Genomic DNA, 18,600 nt, shown 5'->3' on the forward strand with positions numbered 1-18,600 from the left:
GTTAGCCAACAATGATATAAAATATGAGTAATTTTATTCAAGTATTCATCACCAGATCCTAAGTTCGGTCTACATACCTTTCCTGTTGAACACCCTTGTCTGAAATACAAATCAAGGGTTTCATCCAGGGATGCATAGTAAATACCACATAATTTCCTTTTCGCAGCTAGTAGCTTAGATTGCAATAAACAGTCCCCCAACAATTTGGTCTTAACATTGGTTGGTAATTTTACCAAACTTTATCTGCTCAAGCCCCATTCCATGTATACTTACTCTAGCGCAGGAACCTCCGTGCCTTGCCTTGTATAGGCCCAAACACATACAACAACTTTTCCTCTACACTACGCTCGCTCATTATAGATGAGCGAAGTTGAATTTCTGAAAAATTATCGCTAGCAACTTATCCAGCATGTCTGATGACGTTATATCTTTAGAGGGAGGATTGTTCGAGGAGCCAGAGGAGTTCGTCCAACCCCCACCAGAGCCCCATTTCGCCCACTACCAAAGAAAAGAAGTGAATGGAACTGCCCCATCTCCATCTGAAGTGACTTTGAGATTGGTGGGCAAGTCTCCGTTATGGGGACATCTTCTCTGGAACGCAGGCATTTTCACTGCCGACTACTTGGACAAGAACGCAGCCAGCTTGGTCCAGGGCAAGAGAATCCTTGAGCTTGGAGCTGCTGCTGCATTGCCATCGTTGATAGCATCTCTCAACGGGGCTAAAGAAGTGGTGAGTACCGACTACCCCGATCCAGAACTTATCCAAAACATCGAGTGGAACTTCGACAACTTGGCCAAGGAAGCAGAGGTGTCTCCCTACAGTGTCAAGGGCTACATCTGGGGGAACGATGTGGGAGACCTCATCAGTAGCACCGAAGACGAAGACAACAAATTCGATTTGATCATATTGTCGGACGTGGTTTTCAACCACACCGAGCATGACAAGCTCTTGAAGACCTGCCGTGACACCTTGAAGAAGGACGGTAAGTGCTTGGTGGTGTTTTCCCCTCACAGACCATGGCTCTTGGAAAAGGACCTTGAATTCTTCACTAGGTGCGAAGAGCACGAGTTCAAGGCGGAAAAGATCGACTTGGTGGTGTGGAAACCCATGTTCGAAGAAGACGAAGAAACCGCCGAGATCAGAGCAAGGGTGTACTCGTACTTCTTGAACCCACAGTGGTAAATCGGGGGTAGAGAGGTGACATAGGATGCCGAGAGTAGCACAGCAAGGGTTCTGCCAAGACAGACTGTTGCAGAAGGGTAAGTATAGATATAGGAATAAGCACCAATTACGTAATACATGACTAAGCAATATTATCTAGACAGCAGCGGTATAGTAGCTGCCCTCTGCCGGTTGTAGCACTCGTTACGGTTGTTTTTAACGATATTTATTAGATAAACGAACTAATGTAACATGAGAAATATGTTTGTTATAAACTACCAACATTAACCATCATGAAAACTAGGGATTAACTAGCTTATTGGGAGGCTGGGGATGGGTTCATCTTTCTCTTACCGTTGGTCAAGGTGACGTTGATGAATCTTCTGGTGTATAACAATCTCTTGTAAGCTCTACCCTTTGGTTGCTTTGGCTTTTCTTGCTTGTCAACCTTTGGGGTTTGAGATTTAACTTTACCAGCACGAGCTAAGGAACCGTGAACTTTACCCTAGAATTGTTAGTATTGAACCTGTTGGACACTACTTGATGGATCATAATGGTGAAAAACTGCCTTGTAATAGAACTGCTGACTGATGTGATGGATGGACTTTACGCTTGCCTGGATGGGCTCTTGACATCGGAGAATATTTGATGGTGGTTGTATCGATTTCCACTTGCGGTACCAACGGCTTTCTTGATATAGGTCATTTCTTGGTCAAATTGAACGGGGACTTCACCATTATGCTCCAGCAGGATCGGAGGGCCCTCTCGTAGGGTCTATTCTATTCCCACATACCATTTTTGATTATTTGTGTATAGTAGTAATGAGCAGACTAAGGAGGAAGAAGAAAAATTTTTAAACGCACACGGGCGTGAGTGGCGAGGAGGATCGGGGAATTGCAGGTTGGGCCGGGAGCCATGGTGCGGGCAAGAAAAAAACCTGTAACCCAGCTCGCACTGCAGGTTGTGGGAAAGTTTACAGGTTATGTTTTCATATCACGTGTATTTCTCATTTACTAGGGTTCCAGCCCTCGGCTGGTTTAGGCAACTCTGGAGATTAGCCCCCGCCTCCTCTATCTGTCTATCTATCTGTCTACTCTAGGTCGAGCGTAGCACCAACGCAAACGTCGCCACCACCACCGCAAAAACCACGGCGATCAACACGATCACCAGCAACCGTGACGCTGGGAAGTAGTTCTTGGTGAGGAGGTGCTGGACCTGGAAGAACCGCACGAATCCCAACACTAGAGTGGCAATGCCGAGGGCAATGAACGTGCCTCCCAACGGCTTGCCGTACTTGTTGATTTCGCTGTGGTGGGACAGTTTGTCTGGAGATTCTCTGGTTTCCAAGCGGAAGAGCTGAGTCACGCCAATTCCGATTGTGATGAAGGAAAGCGAGGTGCGGAGCCAGGCGAGGAACGTTCTCTCATTGGCCAAGTGGTCTCTGGCGACGGAGCCTTTGTTTTCCAAGGGAATGGAGCGGAAACGGACGGGCCCAAACGAGTCCCTGAAGGCGATACGAGGGAGCTCTGTGGAGGTGGAGGAGGCCGTGGGGGGCGCGGGAGCCGTGGGGGCCGTGGGGGATCTGGTGGGGGGTGGGTTGGAGGGAGTGCTGCCAGCAGCACCGGGGGGCGTGGAGCCTCTGTAGGTGGTGATGTTTTCGTGGGAGGAGCGGGAGCCGGTAGGAGCTTTCGGGGCAAGAGCCAGACCCTTCCGGGAACGGGGGGTGTCTGGGGTGTCCGCGTGGTTGGTGGAGTCGTAGGACGCCTGTCTGGAGGCGCTGAGTGGTTGTGCTGCAGACATCAGGGTGTTGGTTCTGGAGGGGGTCGAGACGAGCTGATATGGAGGGTGCATGGTCGGTCACGTGACCTGGCGTTACCGAGGCCACCACACAAGCCACTTTGGTGGCCGAGGCGGGTGTCAGGCCCAGGGCGCCAGGGGTCCTCGAGGGGTTCCCGAGGGGTTCTTGGGGCGCACCGGCCCGTCTGCCCCAGTGATCTGGCTCCTGGCTATACCATGTCCCGACTCCTGTCACCTCCGATGTCTGCATCCCTGCAGCGTGGCCGGCTCTGGCAGTTCCGGGCCGTTGTGTGCGCTGTCAGTGGTGTCGTAAACATCGTGCATCACGAGAAAAACTGTCTGCTCGCCCCTTCGCCAGACCAGTTCTTGGCCTCTCAGCCATCGTCATCGCCCTACCGTTGTTACTTGGCGGCTCAGCCCTCATCTGCTTGGCAAAGAACATCCTTGCTACCAGACTCTCCGCACAAATCGTAGCGCCTGCTTTTCTCAGACATCTTATTGTCTGCTAGCTTGCATTGTCTGCCGTGTCTACAATACCGCATAATCGCAGATGTCTGCATTGCGATCTATTAGATCGAGTCTATGAAAAATGAAACGAGATGCCACGGATTTACCGGGCCCACCACGGAAATGAAGGGAGCGAATGCTCATGCAAAGAGGCAGAGCCACTGGCCAGCCAAGGCTGAAACAAGCGGCTCGCAAGAAACGAGTTCATTATTAATGTCACCAAGAACTGTTCAATGTAATTTCTGTGAGCGAGGGGCAATTAAATGCATACCACCCCGAAGCCCATCGCCAACACCACTGCCACCAACGCAAAGCTGGTGCGCTCCACGGACCCGTGGGGGTGATGTGACGACCCAGAGGCTCCGTTGCGGCTGATGGTGGTATGGGTGTAGCTTCGGATGTTGCCCACCTCGCCCGACAAACTTCCCAAGCCGACAGAGCCACTGCTGGCAGAAGGAACATCGGAATACAACGTGGAAAAAGTCTGCGAATACGCAGACTGAGTGACGGTTGTTTTGCCGTCGGCATCGGTTCCGGTGACCCACACCATGGTGGGACTGACTGAGGAGGAGGATGAGGATGACGAGGACGAGGAGGAGTCGGCAGCGACTGCCGTGTGAAGCAATGCAAGGAGGAAAACGAGGAAGTTCATGGCAGTCTTCATGGCGGTATGGATGTGAGGGCGGTGGTGACGGCTAGTGACGGGTGATGACGGTTGGTGGTGGCAGTAGCCGAAGAAGAGCTATGTAGGAGCGATGTAGTATTTGGGAGCGGTGTCAGCTATTTATATGGGACGTCAGATAGTTTCAGACAGCCAGGCAGGAGGCAGGTGCATGTTCTGACGCACGTTACTACCACGACCCTCGGAACTATTTTTACGGCGAAGAGCGCCAGGGTGAGCAACACTTGCCCAGCATAACTTATATATAGAAGCGACACATTGACACAAACTGCACCGACGCGCAAGTTCCGAGGGCAGCCATCGATTGCAAAATTGCAAATACTGACTAATCTCGTCCGACGCGCGATTTCTTTTGCCAAAGGCTGCAATTGCAGGCCGCAGGCCATCGCTTCTATTATCATGCAGGAAAAGGAGGGGGGCGCGACTGCCCATGCCAGTGTCTGGTGGTGTCTGACGTGGAACTAGCGGAATGGATCGGCCTTGTTTTCCGTGCTGGGGTGCGGTTGGGAGCGTAGCCACCGGCACCAAGCCCACCACTCCCGAGAAACATTTACTTCAACACCCTGGGGTGCAGGCGTCGGTGGCTTTCGCCAGAAGCGTTCATGTGGTGCTCAGCCCAGCTTGTGAGGTGCTGTCTGAAGCCAGTTTTGCCAACGTTCAGGTGACAGGCTCATGCAAAATAACCTTCGCAGGACACGAGCCCGCGCTCGCTTCCCTGGCAACGAACCCCGAAATGCCCTCGGAACTGACCGGCAACCGATCCCCCCTCGGGGCTCACATTCCAGCCCTTGTTCGTTGCTATCATGCAATCGACGCAGACAATCTGGTTGGTGGAGGATCCACCATCTAGCGTCTCGTGCGTCATGGCCTCGCTGCGCACGTGCCTCCTCCACCACTGCTACATTGCTTATCTCAGAAGTCCCCCGTGCGCTTGCTACACCACACCACCACCAGCGTGCTCCAGTATTCCCGATTAGTCATGTATTAGTTAATCGTCCACCACCGTTCCAGAACTGGTCCTGCCGGTTTCGGCTCCGTGGGAATGGCTCCCACCGCCGCTTCCTCGACTATGACCAGAACGTCGACGCCATTACCACTTTGGTTCTCATAAGCCTGCTCGGTGGGCTCCGCAGTGCGCCCAGGCTTCCCACAATGCCCAGCCAAGCCCACACCAGCCACTGCCTGGTTATCCGCCTGGTTATCCGCGAGCTTCCTCACGCGAACCATCCCGGAACTGTCGTGGGCCCCAGACAGTTTTCCGGTGCTGCTACCCAAAGTTGGCCCCTCGGATGCAATTGTGTCCAAACCTGGCACTCGGAGGGTCGCAATGTCCCGGGCTCATGTAGATGTTTTGATGAATGTGGTTATGAAACATTGAAAGACCGCGACGAATGTTCGTCACTGATGGCCAGAACCCTGGCCCATCGCGAACCCACCGCGAGCATTGGCCTGCTCGTGTCTTGACAATGTGGAGGTGCTGTCATTTCGGTGCCATCTCCGCCTTGGAAGCTAGTCTTTATCTCAAACTCTATCACAATAAGTCGGTTAGCCTTTTGTGCATGAAAATCCGCTCACTTTGGTATGGATGGATTCAGATGGGCATCTAGACATCAAAGTAGGCTTATGTGGGGGAACTCGCGATTGAGCAGCGACACTGGATTAGAGTTGAGTTCACCGATTGAGAAAGATACTTTAATGCAACTGGTGTGGATTTTTCAACAACTCCACATTTTAGCAGCGAGGATACGCCATTGCCGGATTACACAGAGAACTCTCCACGATAGAGTTTGCCATACCCACCAATGGTAAAGATAGCTTTCTCCAATGGGTTGAGTTTGCACCCCTCTCGCAGATTGTCGAGAAACTTCACGCTCGAGTCCGTCTGTCTCGAGCACTCGTGGGTAGTTCAAATGATTGAGTTTACCTATTCCACACTGGTGGAGTTACTTATCCATACGCGTGGTTTACCGTGAATTGTTGACTAATCCAAGTCCTCTAATTCCTTCCGCATCAGATAAAGTACTCCACCGCCGGCTTCTTGGACGGAATGGCCCCCACGTCTTGTGTGGCCGCCTCAAACACCTTGTATTCGCGGTTCAAGTCGTCGTCGATCGTGAGTACCGACGCGATGTTGCCACACCGATAGCAGTAGTTGGGCGCCAGCCACACCGTCACCAAACCCTGGTTGAACATCTCTTTGTAGCCTTCCATCACCAACTGATGCGCCCGCGCAATCAACAGGATGTTGTTGTGGTGCAAAAACGTATTGACCTCGTTCTCGCCAAACAAGAATCCAGCGCCTCTGGGACTAATAGCCCATCCCTGGACGTCCTCTGGATCCGACCAGAGCAAGTCACACATGCCACCTTCGTGGGGCACCTCCTGCTTGCGATCCAAGATCCGGATCTGGTCCACGGTCTCGATGTCAGGACTCAAGCCTCCGTGGATGCAGAAAACACCTCCCTTGCCTCCCACAATGGCTCCCAACGAGAGGTAGTCGAACACCTCGCAGCAGTACCGCCACACGTTGACGGAACCATACTTGCGGACACACTCGTCGTAGAATCCGTACACGGTGGTGATCTGACGGGACTCGTGGTTGCCTCTGACTAGCGTGATACGGTCTGGATACCGTACCTTGAGTGCCACCAAGAGGAGGAAGCTCTCGAGAGAGTAGAATCCACGGTCCACAAAGTCCCCTAGAAAGAGGTACTGGGTTCCAGGACACTCGCCTCCGGTCTTGAAAAGTGTCAAGAGGTCGTGGAGCTGGCCGTGGATGTCGCCACAGATAGTCACAGGCGTGTCCACATGCTGGATGTTGGCCTCCTGGATGAGCAACTCGATAACCTTGGAGCAGAGCTCCTCCACATCCGCCTCGGGGATGTGTTTGCACTGCTTGATGTTCTGGATGGTTCTGGCGTTAGTATTTGGGGAAGTATGGATGTTTAGCCGCTGGCTGGTGCTTGGTCTCGGTTCAAACTTCCAAGGCAGCTCGTCGTAGCGGCTCATCGTAGCCACGAGCACCACAGGCTTTTCAGACCAAGAAACAGTACTTGAAGTGCCTCATTGGGGCCTATTCTCTGCATGTGGCGACGAACGACAGTTTTTGGCCTTCTTTTGGCCATGGCGTCAACCACGGTCTAGGGGCCAAAAATGCTCGAAAAACCTCGTAATTTGACACAGAGACAGCCCCAGCCGACTCAAACAGCTGTATGCGTGCGTTTAAAGCACAATTGCAGTACGTACTCGTCCAAATTTAACATTCTTCTGCAGATATATCGAGCAGTCAGTATGAGTGAAACGCGTTGATAGCTTCGGTATTGTGTGCAGGACAATGATGATGGGATTTGCACCATTAATCTCGACCGGCTGGTAGGTAATCGAGACGTGCACGATGGAGAAATCTGATATTTATCCATCAGGTGGTGATATCTGAAATTGGAATGAAAAGAATATATTATAATATTTAATAACCAATCACCATTAGTAGCAAAATAAAATGGAGTATCAATCACTACATTAGAAGGGTTTACCACAGATGCTTCAGCCAGCAATGAAAATAGTCGTCCAGCTACTGGAAAACTAGTGTTTTAAATTTAATTGCTTAGTCTCTGCTTTTTAACATGTCAGAATAGAAACTTTCCCGTTGAAAACATCACCAGTGGTTTTTAAACAGGTATTAGCAAGCATCAAAAAGAGCTATGCTGTTATTAATCTTCTTTGATAAATTACCTCAAGTTATTCCTACGAATCAATCTAATTTATGATGAGGAATTTTTGGGGATACTGGATCTCTAGTTCTGGGCAGTTCTTTGGCTTTGCTGGCACATAAAAACTGCCTGTATTCTGTGTAGTCTACAACGGGAGGGCACCCCTTCCCCCAGAGTTCATTTAAAAATACATTATCCAATAAACACGAACAACTTGCTGCAGCTTTCTCCTTACATAGTGCTTCCTCTTCCTGGAGCTTCAGTTATTCATGAATTATTATTAGGCTGCAATCATTGCCTCCGGGCTTTTCGCAGCATCAACTAATTCAATGGAATGCTCCATACCATAGACAGATAATGTACTAAATTTTACCATGTAATTCTAGCAATCAAAACCTGGAATAAGTTTTTAATCTGCTTTTTCCAATTTCAAAACCAATTCTAATCAAACCAAGATGGGTATTTACTTCTGCTCTAGAAATCCCGTTGGAATGTATGTGGGAATCGAATGCAATTTTCTGCCATTTTAATTTATGGATGTTTCCAGAGTATGGTAGTAAGGATATAATTAGACTTGTGTTACTTTTGCTTCGTAGGTATGTATAAATTCCTATGTGGAAATTCCTTGCCATTTGACCCGTCGAGAATAAAATATTGACTCTCAATGGTATATTAGACCATTTCCATTTTTTAAAGCCAATTGGCTAATCATTTTCCTTCCAGATCATCACATACTCCTCGTTGATGCCTATAACAACAATACGCTTAATACATGTTACTTACAAGAAACAATTATCATACCTCAAATTACAAAATAATATAGCTATAGACTCCTCAACGGAGCAAATACCCTAGTTATAATACACACAAGAACAAAACCCACAGGTCCTCACCTAGTTCACCAAGACCCCATCTACTCTCTTCTGCGGGTAGGCAAGGTGTACTTCTGGAACGATCTTTGCAACTGTCTTCTGACAGTCACCTTCTGGGCCCCCACGAAACTGTCGATGCTGACCTTGATGGCCCTGTTCAAGTCGTTCTGGCTGACGAAGTCGCTCAATCTCATCTTGGCAAAAGCCTCGGCGATTCTCAAAATACTTTCCAAGTGTCTGACAGTGATAGGGAACGATCCAGTGCTGATGGACTCCTTTCTCAAGTCCACATACACCCTGGACACCTTGTCCATGTCCATCTGGTGCAACTTGGGTTGGACCTTGACTCTGGCGTAGTGGATGTATTTGGCAAGCAAGTCCTGGGGAATGGGCGAGATTTCGCTTTCCTTCTGCTGGTTCAATCTTTCTGTCCTGGCCTGCCTGGAGTCGGTGTTTTCGTCATCCTCGTCGCCTGCCTCGGTGGGATGCGATCTCATGTGACTATCGATGACGAAGCTGGCCAACCTTTCGTCCAGCTCGGGGTTCACCAAGTCTCTGACGATGCACAAGATGTCAAATCTGGACAAAATGGGCTCAGTAAGATCCACGTTCTGCGACAATGGTAAGGTGGAGTTGTACTTACCACCCGTAGGGTTGGCAGCAGCGATGATCGAGCACCGAGCCTGGAGGGTGGTGACGATTCCCGCCTTGGAGATGGAAATCAGCTGTTGTTCCATGGCTTCGTGGATGGACGTTCTGTCCTGGTCGTTCATCTTGTCGAACTCGTCGATCAAGCAGGTGCCCTTGTCGGCAAGCACCAAGGCACCACCCTCCAATGTCCACTCACGGGTCACAGGGTCCTTTCTGACGGATGCTGTCAACCCCACAGCGGAAGCGCCCTGTCCGGTAGCAAAAACGGCACGATTGGCGGTCTTTTCGGCGTACTTCAAGATCTGGGACTTGGCTGTTCCGGGATCGCCTAGAAGGAGCACGTTGATGTCACCTCTGATGGATAACTTGCCGTTGACGTCTTTTGGCACTCCCCCAAACAACGAGCATGCCAACGCGGTTTTGATGTCCCTGTGGCCGTAGATGGACGGAGCCATCGACCCGATGATCTTGTCGATGATACCTCTTTCCTGGGCCAACTTGCGGAACTCCCGTTCCTCCTCTTCCGTCCAGGCAGCAGAGGCGCTGTCACCTGCTGCTTCTTTGCGACGGATGGAGTTGGCCTCGATGATAGTGGCAAATACGGGAAACCCGTTCTTAACGTTCAACTGGCCGTCGAAGTTGTTCTTGTACACACCTGTGACCTCGATTTCCTCACCTGGCTTGGCCTGGTCCACCAAGTCCGACAACATGATGATTTCTCGGTGGCGAGGAAGTCTTCCAGCTGGAACCGTGCCAGGACTCTCCTGGAGGGTGATGCGCTGGTAGTTACGGTAGAGGGTCTTTTCCGAGTTGATCTTGAACGGGCCCTTGGACTGGCAGTTGGTGCAGAACGATACCCTGACTTCAGTGTTGGAGTCCTGGATAAATGGACCCAAAACAACCCCACACTTCAAGCAGTCGAACTTGACGTACTTGAGCTGGGGAAACACGCCTGTACGACGTGTAACCACGCCTACGATCTTGACCAACTGGTTCAAGTTGTTCTCCCGCAAGTCTCGAAGGTTGAGCTGGTTGGGAAAGCCTGCGATTCGGACGTGGATCTCCAGGTGGATCTGCGAGTAGTTGGGGTAGTGCAACTCGGTGGCCTCCATGGCCACGATGTCGAAGATCTTGAGCATTTCCGTGGGTGATGTGGCCAAAAAGAGGGCCAAAATGGCCTTGGAGTCCGCAAGGTGGTGGTAGGTGACCTCCAAGGACTCTGCGTTGATTTCACCCAACGTCCTGATTCTGGCACCGTACACGGAACGACCCTTGTCGTCTGTGTACTCCAACAAGAACGACTTGAGCTCCCTGGCGATGGAACGGGACACTGCTGGCTGGAGGATCCACTCGGTGATGCTGGGAGCCTTGATGTCCGTCAAACTCTCCAACGAGAGCTCTTCATTGAACGGGTCGATCTCGATGTCCTCGGCCTCGTCGTCGTGGTCGAGGTCGTCGTAGTCTCTTCTTCTTCTTCTCTGGATTGGCAATCCGTACTGGTCCATGGAGTCGTCCATATCTTCATCCAAGTCCTCGTCCAAAAACGCGTGTCTTCTGGACCGTCCCGAGCCCCCGAGGATCTCGTCCCTACGGTTCAATTGCTCGTCAATCCGTCTTCTGCTGGCTGCGTCCATTTCCTCGTATTGGTCGTCGTCGATGTTTCCGTCGCCTAAGTCATAGTGGTCCTGGTCGGCACGCTCGCGATAGTCACGCTCGAGGTTGTTCATCAAGTCTTCACCCTCCTCCTCGTCCGAAGGATTCAAATCCGCAATGTCGTTGTGGATCTCGTCTTCTTCATCTGGCTGTTCGAACGGAATTGCTGGCGACGAGGGCGGAAGCTGGGGACTGGAGCCTAGTATGGGTGAAGAGGGCTGTGTGTCGTCATCTGCTTGTCTCTTACGCGAGGGGGTGGACATGGTGGAGGTGGTGGAGTAAGAAAGTGGTGGTTGGTGAAAAGTGAAAAGTGATGGGGACGCGTGTAATTAGCCCGATTGGGCAAGGGAGCGGCGCGACATTGGCCGCGTCCGGTGCGACAGGGCGACATGTCGCGGGTGACATTTGTGTCACCGCGACATTCTCCCCCACTACATGCCTGCCCTGATTCTGGCGCTGGTGCAGCCCGATTATTATCTCGGCCTCTGCATCGGGGTGCCTCGTGCTCATTCCACTGGTGTGTCTCAAATTCCGTGTCATTTCTGTGCAGCGTCTCCCAGAGATAGCGACAGACGACGAGGTTCGGGAATTTATGCCGAGCTCGAGGACGTTTGGAGTGCTGGGCTTCCAAGATGCCGCTTGACGTCGCATCGTGCCATTTTCTTGCCATTTAGGGGGCTGACACGCCTTTGTGGTTGCTCAGTTAGTAGTTTTCGCAACCAAAAGTGATTGAGGTCTATGAATGCTCGAGAAAGCTCGTGTGAGGGCAATCGCCTTCAAAATAGCCCTTGAAAGCATAGGGGAAACAAGTGGTTCTGGTAGTAGTTGGATCCTAACACGAACGAATTTTTTTTATTTTTATTCAACAATTATGTAATATTAATTGGGAAAAGAATATCACACTGGTTGCCCTTGTTTCTTTTCACCTATCCCCTAATTATCATGAACATATACTCCAATGTAGATGACCTTTAATTTTTTTCCATTCCAATATGAACTAACATTAACACATTAACTTAGTGAACTAACTCTGACTATACCCATGAGTTCACAATGGTACGTTTTCTTCAACCCATTTAGTTACTACACACATTCCTCCCAACAATCATAACGGAGCATTCACTTCTTTAAAAACTCTATCTGGGGGAGCCCACTCGAAATAGACTAGCCCTGATAATTTACGTTGGGTCCACCCAATATAATTGTAAACATTTTTGATGGAGATCCAATAACTCCATATTAATACTACAACCGAGCGAGCCAACCTGGCTGCTCCATTCTTCGACTATATCCCCATTTTATTTCCCCTATTTCCAATTATTAATTATTATGTACATATTTTACAAAGATGATGACTTGATGAAGTATCCGCTAGTGGCTTCTCAGTAGCCCAGAACCACACAGACAGGCCTAAAGAATACCAGTGAACTGCCTGGTTCATCATCTGGGCCAAATGCAACCCTCGGGCTAGTCTGGGCCTCGAAGGAGAGGGGCTCCCAAGCCCACGGCGTGCACGTCGTGGTTACTGCCTTGTCCTGGCCCGTGGAGGTGGCCGCAAGGACACTCCTGGGGTTCCTGCGCATCCTCCATCACCCAGTCTGGCGCAGGGGTAGCCAGCATCTGGTGCATGGCTCCGTCTACCGATGGGGATACGGTGCCTAGGATGGGGTTGACGATGGTTCCATGGAAATTGACCTGTCCGTGCTTAGTTGGCGTCGGGTGCTCGAGACGTCTCCGCTTCGAGGGGGGTTCTGGATGGGTCTCAGCTGGGTTTTGGTGATGGTTCATGGCAGTGGTTTTTACAATAGACAGTGGTGGCTCGAAAAGTAGGCCTCCACAAGACGATGGAACGGTTCTGATGTGTCACACACACAAATCTCAGTGCTTATAAGGAGCCAAGAGGTACCGGCGGACTGTCACGGCACTGTCCCAAATCGGTGACCAGTGCCTAGACTGGCTCGTTTTTCATGTTGGAGGAGATGGCCCTGGGTCTGTGTGCAGGAGGCTGATGGTTCTCCCCGCGTTTGCTGGGGGGCCCTGGCCACAATAGGAAGCAATTGTCGAGCCCTGGGGCAGCCAGGGTAGTGCAGTGGGGGTGAAGGGTTGGTGTAGTACGGAAGTTGTTTGCTGGTTGTGCTTGGCTTGTCGGAGAAGTCGGGCTAGAAAGTGCAACCTGGTTGAAGCTGGAGTTGGAGTTGCAGTTTGGGGCTCCATGACGTCATCAGAGCACGGACACGTCTGGGTGTCTTCAGATCTACGCCAGAATAGCCACGAGCGCTCCGAGTGTGCCAGTGCTGCTCTAGGAGCATTGGGAATTGATTTATGGGCCCATTGGAGCGGTTTTGGGGACGTTACGTGCCGTTCCAGCCAGTACCAGAAAATCCGTGCCGCAGTAGTGTAGAATTACCACCACAACCACCGCCCGTTGCAGGGCACTGCTGTGACCTTCGAGACAGCCCAATTGGCGTCTGCCGTATAAAGCAGCCCAGGAGCCGTTCATTGTACTGTCCCAGATCCAAATTGCCTAAAAGGTAGTCCGCTTACGTAACACTCGCATTCCCGTGATAAGCAAGAATCAGATAAGACCCGTGGCTATTCATTCGGTTCTCCATTCCAGACACCGTCCCGCCAGTCAGCTTTCGTGACTCGCAGCTCCAGACAAGCACCCCCGTGGCTAACTTCACATTCCACCGGATTTGCTCGAAAAACCCCGGTTTCCAACCGCGTCTTCGTCAGTTTCTACCAAGTGATTCAGTGTTCCAGGCCATTGTCAGCCCAGAATCTGCCTAGAACTTCGTCCACACCTTCTGTGACTCTCAGTCGTCTCCAGAACACACTGAAGGTGCAATTTCTGCGATTATAACGCTATTTTCACGCATTTCAGGTAATTCCAGCACCCTAGGTGAAAAATACTTCAATCCATCATGGACCACCCCCACGTCCAGATCAAGGAGTCCTGGCTCGTGGGCCGGGCGCTCCTCAACTTCACGTCGATTTTTGTCTCGCTCGGAGTGTTTCTCTTCGGGTTTGAGCAGGGGTTGATGAGCTCGCTCTTGACCAACAAGTTCTTCAAGTCCTACTACAACAACCCCACGCCAGCCGAGGTGGGAACCATGATTGCCATCCTTGAGATCGGCGCCCTCTTCTCGTCATTCGTGGCTGGTAAGGTAGGTGACAAGGTGGGGCGCCGCAGGACTATCCGCATTGGCTCGTTTATCTTCGTGGTTGGCGGCATCATCCAGGCGTCTTCCGTTAACATCCTTAATCTCGCAGGCGGTAGGTTCATCAGTGGTATTGCTATCGGCTTCTTGACCACCATTATCCCTTGCTACCAGTCGGAAATCAGTCCCCCAGACGACAGAGGGTTCTACGCGTGCTTGGAGTTCACAGGCAACATCGTGGGATACTCAGCCAGCATCTGGGTGGACTACGGCTTCTCGTACATCCAGAACGACTTGTCGTGGCGCTCTCCTCTCGTGGTGCAATGTGTGGTGGGTTTGGCGTTGTATTTGGGGTCGTTTGTGATAGTGGAAACGCCACGCTGGCTCCTCGACCACGATCACAACTACGAGGGCATGATTGTGATTGCCGATCTCTACGCTGATGGTGACGTCGAGGACGAGAGCGCCAGAGACGAGTACAGAAACATCAAGGAGTCCATTCTTTTGGCCCGCATTGAGGGTGGTGAACGCTCCTACCGCTACTTATTCACCAAGTACACCAAGCGGCTCTCTGTGGCATGCTTCTCGCAGATGTTCGCCCAGATGAACGGTATCAACATTATCTCGTACTACGCTCCCATGATTTTCGAATCTGCTGGCTGGGTGGGACGTGACGCCATTTTGATGACAGGCATCAACTCCATCATCTACATCCTCAGCACCATTCCACCCTGGTACCTCGTGGATGCGTGGGGTCGTAAGCCGTTGTTGTTGTCGGGAGCCGTGTTGATGGCAGTGCCATTGTCGTTGATCTCGTATTCGCTCTACTTGAACAATCAGTACACAGCACACACTGTGGTTGCGTGTGTGATCGTCACCAATGCAGCTTTCGGTTACAGTTGGGGACCCATTCCGTGGTTGATGAGTGAGGTGTTCCCCAACTCAGTACGGTCCAAGGGAGCAGCCATGGCTACCGCTACCAACTGGTTGTTTAACTTCATTGTGGGTGAAATGACCCCCATTTTGCTTGACTCCATCAAGTGGAAAACCTACTTGATTCCAGCGCTGTCGTGCGTGTTGTCGTTCCTTGCAGTCGAGTTCTTGTTCCCAGAAACCAAGGGGTTGAATTTGGAGGACATGGGGTCGGTTTTCGACGACAACTCGTCCATTTTCTCGTTCCATTCCAGTGGAGCGTCCAACTACGGCTCCACAGACGGTATTGACGTCCACAGAACCAGCGTGGCCGTGGACTCGCCCAACCATGCCAGCTCCATCAACGAGGTGTTCCGTCAGAGTGGCACACCCTCCAGCGCAGCATCCAAGGCTAGAAACCCAGCTTTGATGCGGCCTGAGTATGACGGAATAATCACTGGCACCCCACCTCCCCCTCCACCTCCTCAGCTGGCGCAAGCTCCCTTGAAACCCGTTCAATCGGACGCCTCTTCCGTCAGCGATGGCTACACCCAGTTCGACCCCAATGCGATTCCACAGGAAATCCAGCCCCCAAGCCTCGAGGAAATTCTCCACTTCAAGCTCCAGCAGCTGAAGGAGCCAAATGGCTTCGTGTCGTTTTATCGGTCCATTTTTGGCCCTAGGAGCAGTGCTCGTGCCACTGCCAAAAACGCCGACGAAGAGAGCCAATTGCTACAAGCAGGTCTGTCGTAGTTGAACGGTGTATTAGATATATACAGCTAAAATGTTAGAGTGATTTGTGAGTAAATTAATATGTTAGAAGTTGAACTAACGGTGTACTAGAATCTACTGGTAAAATGTTAGAGAAATTTGTGAAGTAAATTGATTCTTCAATCTCGCGGAAGCAAGGAATTGAAACCCAGTTTTTAGAGTGGTGGCGATGAAGAAAAACAATATACTGGTGTTGAATTATCCAGGAACAGTAATTTTTACAAGTGATTAGTGAAAAGCAAGGATTAATTTATCGCCAATATATTTAATACTCCAAACATCAATTGGATATTTTACAGGCGTACAACGTAGTCTTATCAACTCTGACAGCATACCAAGACTATATAGGTATTGATCCGATACTAATGCAAGTTAGTTTTATCTTTGATAAAGCTCTAAAAACGAAATTAATAGTAGACAACTTAATAATACAACAGAGTATAATAGCTTAGAAATTCAACGATTATCAATAAACGCAAAAAATGCAGAGATACTCTTATTCATTTGACACGTTATATCCTACTTATCTCCTCAGATAGCTAACTATAATTCAGGATACATTAACTAGCACAGTCCTTACGCTGAAAATCAGATGCATCAATAATATGTACAGGCAATGAAATGCAATTTGGAGATCCAGTCCAACGGCTACTATTTCTTCAAGTGGATATCCATCTGAATTGGGCCCTTGTCCTTTCCTTCCTTGCCTTCCTTCAAGTTCTTCTTCTCCTTGAAGAGCTTGCCGAGTTCCCTTTCAATCTCACCAATAAGTTCATCGTAGCCGCAGCTCTTGCTCCTCACTCTAGACTCCCTCAATAATCGTTCTGCTTTTTCATACTCCGCAAGATGGAGATGAACCACCCCAAGACCGTAGGTGGCCAAGGCCACAGTTTGGTTGATGTTACCGTTGCTGTTGGCGACGTCCACAGGCAAGCCCCTGGCGAAGTCTAACACTGACTCGAACGATTTTGTGGCAAGCTGGATACATTTGTTCTTCGAAGAAATCGTGTTGGCATAGAGGATTTTTTCCTCGTCCGACACTCCCTGCTCCAACACTTCCTGGGCCTGTTTGTTCTGGCCCAACAAGTCCTCTGTCTTGACTTGCTCGTACTGGAGGCCGGCTGATTCAGCGAATTTGCGTCTCAAAGCCACCTCCTGAGCCTCAAACTCGTCAGCTTGAAGATAGAGCAACGACCCCAAATTGCACTGGGACATCAAGATCTTGTGGGGCTCGGCGTCTGCCAACAACATTGCCTCTGTCATGGAGATCTTGACCCGGGAGGCCATGGCCAAGTCACCGATCTGGATACAGATGGCTCCTAACAAGTCCATGGCGTTGAAAAATTCGTCTGCAAACGGTTCCCACACTTCAGGAGTCTTCTTGATGGTGGTGGTGACGCCGTTGTTTGTCAATACGATCGAGTCGTTCTCCACGGTGGCACGGTAGTCGTTTGGGGGTGTTGCGCCTGCTGGAGAGCCATTGGCTGCTGCAGCCATTCCACTGAGCCCGATCTGGGTGAGACGTGCACCCTTGAGCTGCCTGTTGACCTCATCCTGCGCGATGATGAGGTGAGTGAGCAAAATAGCCTTGGACAAGTTAGGGTCGTTGCGGTTCAATTCCACCAATTTGATGGCGATCCGCAAATCCTTCTGGATCAAGTGGCGCCGGTGGTCACGATCGCGGATCCGCTTGTGCTGGGGCGAGTCTGCTGGCGCTGTCAACACCGTCAAGTACAACGTGCCAATCTCGTTGTAGACAAACGCAGCGTCTTGCAACATGTTGAGGCGCTCGAACATCTCTCCAACCTTCAACTGGATACCCGTGTACTCATCCGAGAGCTTGTCCACGCCCACATTGTTGCACTCGTCCAATGCCTCCAAGTAGTGCTTGAGCGCTAGTTGATAGTCGTTTTCACCCTTGTCGCTTTCTGCCCAGAGACCTTTACGTAAAATCTTGGCTACTGACGACGGGAACGTGTGGTGGGGCCAGAACATGTAGAACGAGTATCCGCCAATGGCAGAGAGGACCACAAGTGACGCTAGGATGCGAGGAAGCCACGAGTGGCGAGGCTGGTTGGGGGCCTGGTACTGGTGGTGGTAGTTGTACTGTGAGTAAAGTCTGGTAATGTGGAGCTGGGGAACGCGCCTGGGAGGTGCTGGAGGGCGGAGAGCCCTTCTGGCGACGGTTCTGGTAGCAGGAAGCATTGGTGGTTAGCAACTAGCCGCTGGCAATGATGTGTAGTGGCTTAGATCATGTGATAGTAAGCACGTGACCATGGATCACGCGCGCTAACATAAACCCTCTCATCGCCACTTCCATCTCCCACCACCATGTCTAACATCCTCTCTGTGTTCAACCCGCCGCCCGCACGCCCGCTCTCCGACGAAGAGGTCGGAACCGGTTGCTTCCCCTGCACCGCCATGCAGGCGCTTACTGCGCTTGCGGGAGGAGCCTACTTGGCGTCGGGGTACGTGTTCAAGGACCTAGACACCGGTAAGATTGACCTCAAAAAGAACCCTATGTGGTGGCAGCGCAGCGTGCGTGGAATGGGCACGGTAGTGGTGGGGTTTGGCGTCTTTCGGGGCGCAGAGGCCATCCAGATGTTGGCAGAAGGGCTTGAGTGATCGGCCCGTAAGCAAAGGGCTATTGAAATATAAGACAAAGTGATTGTATCTGTATACGACACGGAGCTCTGAAGTATAAGAACAATTTATTTTGAGA

The 18,600-nt window shown here is 50.9% G+C and overlaps 13 protein-coding genes across 13 annotated transcripts; 5 read left to right on the plus strand and 8 right to left on the minus strand.

Moving 5' to 3' along the window:
* Positions 1-132: 132 nt before the first annotated feature.
* CANTADRAFT_25722 (S-adenosylmethionine-dependent methyltransferase) lies at positions 133-1,312 on the plus strand. Its single transcript, XM_020207517.1, has one exon. It carries the CDS (start codon positions 410-412, stop codon positions 1,181-1,183), a length of 774 nt encoding a protein of 257 aa, XP_020065052.1. The 5' UTR covers positions 133-409; the 3' UTR covers positions 1,184-1,312.
* A 166-nt stretch (positions 1,313-1,478) lies between these two features.
* On the minus strand, positions 1,479-1,667 carry RPS30 (40S ribosomal protein eS30; the record flags this gene model as incomplete). The annotated part of the gene is made up of 1 exon (XM_020209623.1): positions 1,479-1,667. A coding segment is annotated over one exon (189 nt), but the record flags the coding sequence as incomplete, so codon positions are not given.
* Positions 1,668-2,257: 590 nt separating this feature from the next.
* CANTADRAFT_36246 (uncharacterized protein) lies at positions 2,258-2,671 on the minus strand (the record flags this gene model as incomplete). The annotated part of the gene is made up of 1 exon (XM_020208671.2): positions 2,258-2,671. A coding segment is annotated over one exon (414 nt), but the record flags the coding sequence as incomplete, so codon positions are not given.
* Positions 2,672-3,725: 1,054 nt separating this feature from the next.
* Positions 3,726-4,130, minus strand: KRE1 (Kre1p; the record flags this gene model as incomplete). Its single annotated transcript, XM_020206670.1, has 1 exon — positions 3,726-4,130. The coding sequence occupies one exon, from the start codon at positions 4,128-4,130 to the stop codon at positions 3,726-3,728; it is 405 nt and encodes a 134-aa protein (XP_020065055.1).
* A 17-nt stretch (positions 4,131-4,147) lies between these two features.
* On the minus strand, positions 4,148-4,700 carry CANTADRAFT_219450 (uncharacterized protein). The gene has a single exon (XM_020206761.1). The coding sequence runs from the start codon at positions 4,578-4,580 to the stop codon at positions 4,263-4,265; it is 318 nt and encodes a 105-aa protein (XP_020065056.1). The 5' UTR covers positions 4,581-4,700; the 3' UTR covers positions 4,148-4,262.
* On the plus strand, positions 4,476-5,885 carry CANTADRAFT_219388 (uncharacterized protein). Its single transcript, XM_020206760.1, has one exon. It carries the CDS (start codon positions 4,821-4,823, stop codon positions 5,610-5,612), a length of 792 nt encoding a protein of 263 aa, XP_020065057.1. The 5' UTR covers positions 4,476-4,820; the 3' UTR covers positions 5,613-5,885.
* On the plus strand, positions 5,628-6,057 carry CANTADRAFT_219475 (uncharacterized protein). Its single transcript, XM_020206763.1, has one exon. The coding sequence runs from the start codon at positions 5,730-5,732 to the stop codon at positions 5,955-5,957; it is 228 nt and encodes a 75-aa protein (XP_020065058.1). The 5' UTR covers positions 5,628-5,729; the 3' UTR covers positions 5,958-6,057.
* A 101-nt stretch (positions 6,058-6,158) lies between these two features.
* On the minus strand, positions 6,159-7,157 carry PPH3 (phosphoprotein phosphatase PP4 catalytic subunit; the record flags this gene model as incomplete). Its single annotated transcript, XM_020209735.1, has 1 exon — positions 6,159-7,157. One exon carries the CDS (start codon positions 7,155-7,157, stop codon positions 6,159-6,161), a length of 999 nt encoding a protein of 332 aa, XP_020065059.1.
* Positions 7,158-8,652: 1,495 nt separating this feature from the next.
* Positions 8,653-11,622, minus strand: MCM2 (MCM DNA helicase complex subunit). The gene has a single exon (XM_020207518.1). The coding sequence runs from the start codon at positions 11,295-11,297 to the stop codon at positions 8,772-8,774; it is 2,526 nt and encodes an 841-aa protein (XP_020065060.1). The 5' UTR covers positions 11,298-11,622; the 3' UTR covers positions 8,653-8,771.
* An 879-nt stretch (positions 11,623-12,501) lies between these two features.
* CANTADRAFT_50675 (uncharacterized protein) lies at positions 12,502-12,822 on the minus strand (the record flags this gene model as incomplete). The annotated part of the gene is made up of 1 exon (XM_020209853.1): positions 12,502-12,822. One exon carries the CDS (start codon positions 12,820-12,822, stop codon positions 12,502-12,504), a length of 321 nt encoding a protein of 106 aa, XP_020065061.1.
* Positions 12,823-13,958: 1,136 nt separating this feature from the next.
* HGT3 (Hgt3p) lies at positions 13,959-15,860 on the plus strand (the record flags this gene model as incomplete). The annotated part of the gene is made up of 1 exon (XM_020210569.1): positions 13,959-15,860. One exon carries the CDS (start codon positions 13,959-13,961, stop codon positions 15,858-15,860), a length of 1,902 nt encoding a protein of 633 aa, XP_020065062.1.
* A 669-nt stretch (positions 15,861-16,529) lies between these two features.
* On the minus strand, positions 16,530-18,083 carry CANTADRAFT_50751 (uncharacterized protein; the record flags this gene model as incomplete). Its single annotated transcript, XM_020209866.1, has 2 exons — positions 16,530-17,362; positions 17,408-18,083. The coding sequence occupies 2 exons, from the start codon at positions 18,081-18,083 to the stop codon at positions 16,530-16,532; spliced, it is 1,509 nt and encodes a 502-aa protein (XP_020065063.1).
* Positions 18,084-18,209: 126 nt separating this feature from the next.
* CANTADRAFT_89545 (uncharacterized protein) lies at positions 18,210-18,503 on the plus strand (the record flags this gene model as incomplete). The annotated part of the gene is made up of 1 exon (XM_020211581.1): positions 18,210-18,503. The coding sequence occupies one exon, from the start codon at positions 18,210-18,212 to the stop codon at positions 18,501-18,503; it is 294 nt and encodes a 97-aa protein (XP_020065064.1).
* Positions 18,504-18,600: the final 97 nt, after the last annotated feature.

Source organism: Suhomyces tanzawaensis (genome assembly GCF_001661415.1).
Source record: "Suhomyces tanzawaensis NRRL Y-17324 unplaced genomic scaffold CANTAscaffold_3, whole genome shotgun sequence".
In the NCBI taxonomy this organism is placed as follows: Eukaryota; Fungi; Ascomycota; class Pichiomycetes; order Serinales; family Debaryomycetaceae; genus Suhomyces; species Suhomyces tanzawaensis.